The sequence below is a fragment of the Alosa pseudoharengus genome, unplaced genomic scaffold (genome assembly GCF_046254945.1).
Source record: "Alosa pseudoharengus isolate Yale_2024_CS ecotype anadromous, Long Island Sound unplaced genomic scaffold, YU_APseudo_1.1 YU_APseudo_1.1_scf_15, whole genome shotgun sequence".
Lineage (NCBI taxonomy): Eukaryota > Metazoa > Chordata > Actinopteri > Clupeiformes > Clupeidae > Alosa > Alosa pseudoharengus.
The window spans coordinates 13,729,025-13,734,024 of NW_027468620.1; the positions used below are offsets into that span (position 1 = coordinate 13,729,025).

The 5,000-nt window shown below is 45.1% G+C and overlaps 1 protein-coding gene across 5 annotated transcripts in view; it reads right to left on the bottom strand.

The window, feature by feature from the left end:
- Nucleotides 1-5,000, bottom strand: part of rasgrp3 (RAS guanyl releasing protein 3 (calcium and DAG-regulated)) — a 36,623-nt gene that overhangs the window by 9,129 nt on the left and 22,494 nt on the right. For all 5 annotated transcript variants that reach the window (XM_076285641.1, XM_076285644.1, XM_076285642.1 and 2 more), the window contains 6 exons: nucleotides 4,093-4,209; nucleotides 3,177-3,452; nucleotides 2,663-2,743; nucleotides 2,333-2,446; nucleotides 1,835-1,950; nucleotides 674-821 (listed from right to left, as the gene is read on the bottom strand). In XM_076285641.1, coding sequence (XP_076141756.1) covers nucleotides 674-821; nucleotides 1,835-1,950; nucleotides 2,333-2,446; nucleotides 2,663-2,743; nucleotides 3,177-3,452; nucleotides 4,093-4,209 — 852 coding nt within the window. The remainder of the gene's footprint in view (nucleotides 1-673; nucleotides 822-1,834; nucleotides 1,951-2,332; nucleotides 2,447-2,662; nucleotides 2,744-3,176; nucleotides 3,453-4,092; nucleotides 4,210-5,000) is intronic.

Here is a 5,000-nt window from a genome sequence, read left to right on the forward strand (position 1 = left end):
TCAGCCTCAATTTGAGTTCTGCCGTGCCCACCCAAACAACCACAGCAAATGGGGCAACAGAAGAAACACACAAATACAATATAAAACTAGAGTTTTAAAAAAACAGTAAAAATATACTCCGCTTGTTCCTATGACAACCTGCTAGTGATGTGCCCCCCTCTGCATTACTAACACTTGAATATGGATTTCATCGTAAAAAAAATAATAAATGCATTCTTTTCAATCATGCTGTCCGAATGAATCAGTGTTGTTTTGATAAAGTTCACCACTGGAGCCCCCAGACATGGCAGCACTCTCCACATATGCTGGCCCTCTCCTTGAGTGGTGAGTAGACTGGGTTTCAGTAGGTCATGGATAACCTAGGGGGCCTACCGCAGCCCTGGTGAGTAACCATCATTCCTCCCCGGCCACCATTATTGGTCTGTGCTTCGGGGGTGTACTGTGTTTAAATTAACTGCATGTAAAAATGTCCAACAACATTTAAAAAAAAATATTTATGAAAACAAGGCTCCTCAGCCCTGAACAACAAAAGCAATTGTGGTGTACAGTATATATTGAACAAGGGATGCTAATGCATTGTATGATGTTCCATACAATTGCAAATTCCGTACATTCAATATACTATACTATGCATAATAATCAGACTCAAGAACTCAAGAAATGCAATACTCACAAATCCAGCACAGTGTTCACAGAAGGTGGGCTTCAGGTACGTCATCTCCTGAAAGCTGTGTATGAAACCGGGGCCCATCTTACACTGAAGCAGCGGGTTAGCCCGTAGGAAATAGGCTATCATCTCATCCTTGCTGATCAATCCATCCCTAAGGAAAAGAGAGAAAAAAAAAAACATATAGAGGGAGAGACAGAAAGGAGAGAGGGAGAGAGGTGAAGGGAGATGAGCTGAGCGAGTAATGGGAATTTTGTTCGCGGAATGACGTGGATAGAGGCATTCCATGTGAAAAACCTCAGAGTAATTCTGCTTGTAAACTCTGAAGGCCCACGGTGCAGTGGAGGTGCTGATGAGAGGGCATTCTGTGTGCGCTGCGCTCCTCCGTCTCCCCTCACAGACTGCAATAAAATTTAGATGGCCTCTTTCCGACCGCAGTGACAGAAAGGCGAACGCCAAGAGTGACTGACTAGGTTGTGACGTCTGTAAAACCAAAGCAACATTCACTGGCCCAGCGTGGCTGAATATTTTTAGGCGTTTCAGATTCTAATTCATGAGATCATACGGCTGTTTCTGGCTTTGTCATATGATGATCTCGTAAAGACCTGATAAAGATTTATTAGCTGACCACAATGTTAACAGCTCTATAAAAATTAACTGCACTTATAGCACTCTAAAGGGTATCTCTCTCTCTCTTTCCCTCCCTTTGTCTGTGTTTCCACACACACACACACACACACACACACACACACACACACACACACACACACACACACACACAGAGACACACACACACACACACACACATTTAAACACAAGTCAACCTTCTGCATCTCCTGCCTTGACCTTTCTAACTCATAAGTGTACCACAATGCAGACTAACCTCAGACTCACAGCAGTATTGCTAATCTCTACTGTGTGCGAGTGTGTGTGTGCGTGTGTGTGTGTGTCTGTGTGTATGTGTGTGTGTATGTGTGTGTGTGTGTGTGTGTGTGTGTGTGTGTTAATGGTAATGTGGTTATTTTTGGGGTCTAAAGAAGCCTTGTGGACAATAGACATCCCACTTGGTTACATGTCGATGAATAAAAGGGTGAACATGCGTGATGACATGACGTTAGGGGGATTGTGGAAGACTCTGAAGTGTCAAGCATGCATGTATCAACTCACTGGTCTTTGTCCAAGACACAGAAAGAATCCAGGAAAGGGAAGTTGGCAGCGATGCTCTCAAAGTCCTCCTGAGAGATATAGCCATCGTGGTCATGGTCGTAATTTCTAAACACAGACTTCCATGGAAAAGATAGGCAAGGTTAACAAGGCCCTTACTGGCAGTATGACTAAACAATTAACTTACGGATACAAGCTGAAACTGACATTGTTAAAACTGCCATGACACATTTGTTAGCCTTTGTTTACCCCATACAACAGATATATAATATATTTCCATTTACATGCACGCTCTTAACAAACATGGAGCATGACACTGCAATATACAGTAACTATAGCTGTTCAATGAAACGTAATATCCAGAGCGACACACTAAAATAAACTCACAAATTATTGCTAACATCTAAATGGAGTATTGACATTGTTACCAATATGCTTGAAGAGTTCTAAGTAAAAAAAAAAATACTTTCAAATAAATCACCTCTATGCTTGGGCACTTACATCCACAACCTTCCTGATGTGCTTGTTGACCACAGACGGGTCAGGTTTGGTGGTCACCCCAGATGCCCAGTCCAGTGGAGCCAGGGGCTTGTTGGGGGTCGTGGGAGAGGTGGGCTGAGAGAGGAGAGAGCCCAGAGATGAAGCACCAACAGAGATGGCCGATTTAATCACAGGATCCTCAAGGCCTCTCAGAATTATATAAAACGTCCAAATATATGTCAGTTATCAACATCTACTCAGTGCTTTGGAAAACCTTCTGACCTTCTGAATCTCTTTACATTGGGAAAAGAACATGAGAGTGGTACTGCTGGAAGTGAGGCAGAAACTCACCAGTGACTTGGGATTGCGTGGCTCTCTCACCAGTGAGAGTTCATAAATTTCATCCTCAGTGTAGTACATATCTAAAGAAAGCTGAAAGACCAACAGTGAGTTAGTAACAGGGACACCTTGATACATGAGCGTGGAGATATACATGTGTGTTTGTGTACTGTGTATAGTAGAGATTACTGGCTGGGCTGTGTAAGCAGGGGCTGAATGTATGTAGCTTCTGTGGCTTTCTAGGTGTGTGTGTGTGTGTGTGTGTGTGTGTGACTGTGTGTGTATGTGTATGTGTGTGTGTGTGTGTGAGCGTGTGTGTGTGTGTGTGTGTGTGTGTGTGTGTGTGTGTGTGTGTGTGTGTGTGTGTGTGTGTGTGTGCGTGTGTGTGTGTCTCTCACTCTCTCTCTCTCTGTATGTGTGTGTGTGTCTCTTTCTCTCTCTCTCTCTCTCTGTATGTGTGTGTGTTTGTCTCTCTCTCTCTCTCTCTCTCTCTCTCTGTGTGTGTGTGTGTGTGTGCAGCCCTCACCGTGAGTAAGTGGATGAGGTCCATGTTAGGCTCCACCTGGGCCTGCGCACTCTGTAAGGACACCAGCTCTCTGAAGGTCATGTACAGCTGCTGCATCTTCACAATGTTCACCTTGCTGGTCTCCACCCAGTCGGGGAAGACCACATGTACGGCGATCAGGTCCTTCAGGTGCACCCCCAGGATGGGGATCTTGAAGCCCTCGCACTCGTTGAAGGCTTTGCGGTAGGAGCAGTAGTTCCCATTTGAGGAGACGAGTTCGGTCATCTCATTCCAAATCTGGAGGGAGGGGGTGTGTCAAAGAGGTTAACATCTGGCATTAACCAATGAAGATGCATGGATGGATAGAGAGGATGAAACAAAACTGAGAAAAAAATACTCCACTTTCCACTTTGCCTCCTACAGGTATTTTACAGACAAAGGAAAGCCCACTAGTTACTAGGTTGCTACATTTATCTGTTTTAACCGTAGACTACTTCATTGCCAAATAGACCACTTTAGTAGCCTGGCTGACACCAGACTGATTCTCACTGGCCTACTGCTTAGCGCTTCGGACTTGTAACCAGAGGTTTGCAAGTTAAAACCCCCACCAGTAGGCTGAAGTGCCCTTGAGCAAGGCACCTAACCCCTCACTGCTCCCCGAGCGCCGCTGTTGTAGCAGGCAGCTCATTGCGCCGGGATTAGTGTGTGGTTCCCCTCACTGTGTGTTCACTGTGTGCTGAGTTTGTTTCACTAATTCATGGATTGGGATAAATGCAGAGACCAAATTTCCCTGACGGGATCAAAAGAGTATATACATGGTCTGGGGACCCTTCATTCACGTCGAAGTAACAGTCAAGTACCCTGTGGGACCTGACCAATCAGTCAAGTCAGTTTTACTCAAGCAGTCCTCATAATGACCGTGGTGGAGTGGCGTTACCTTGGTGACCTCTGGAGAGAGGTGAGAGTGAGTCTCCTTCAGGCGACAGATGGAGCTATGGCTTAGGCCCCCCACCACAGCCATCAGGGTGTTGAAGTTCTGCAGATGGAGCAGTTTCTGAACAAGAGAGACAGACACAGAGGCATTCCAGAAGAGAAGAGAGAGATGGGAGACAGATGGATGACAATTTGGAAAAGAAATAGAGGATAATCATGGGTTTGTTTATTAGCAAGAATTAGCATAATATCAATGGTAGGAAAAAAACTTTGGAAAGCCAACATATAATAATTGGCTTCATCTCAGCAAAAAAAGACAAAAATAAAAACTTTTCCAGATGTTGAACAACAGAGAACAAGCCCCTCGTTCTCTGCCTTTAAAGACCCTCATGGAGACCTCTCACATCTGTAGGAGCAATGCCAATGAAACCTGATGGGGCGCATCCACATCACCAAGTTCTACTCTCAGCACCAACTCAGAGTGCATATAACAGACACCGCTAGGACGCTAGGCCCTACACATCCAACACGCGATACAGGCTTCGTCCTTCACCCTTCAACTATTTCAGTTTTGGACGTCACATCGAGGGAAAATGCAAGTGCATCATCACTCGTGCATCCATCCATCTGCTTTTCATCGGCGATCTCTCTCGGGGCACGTAATGGCCTCACCACCCCAGCCGAGGCGTATGAACTTGGGCCATTGTTTCTGCTTTGCCCATCACCATATCAAAGCCCTGAAAATGTCATGGAGCATTTAAGCTCATCTTGTTCTCTGGGAGTACTGAGAGGGAAGACGGGCTGGAGCTATTTAAGGGATCTAAGTGTCTGTTTGCATAATCAGGGATGTACTTGGGAAAAAATACAGAATCTAAATATACAGCAAAACAGCAATCTATTCCATAAGTGAGA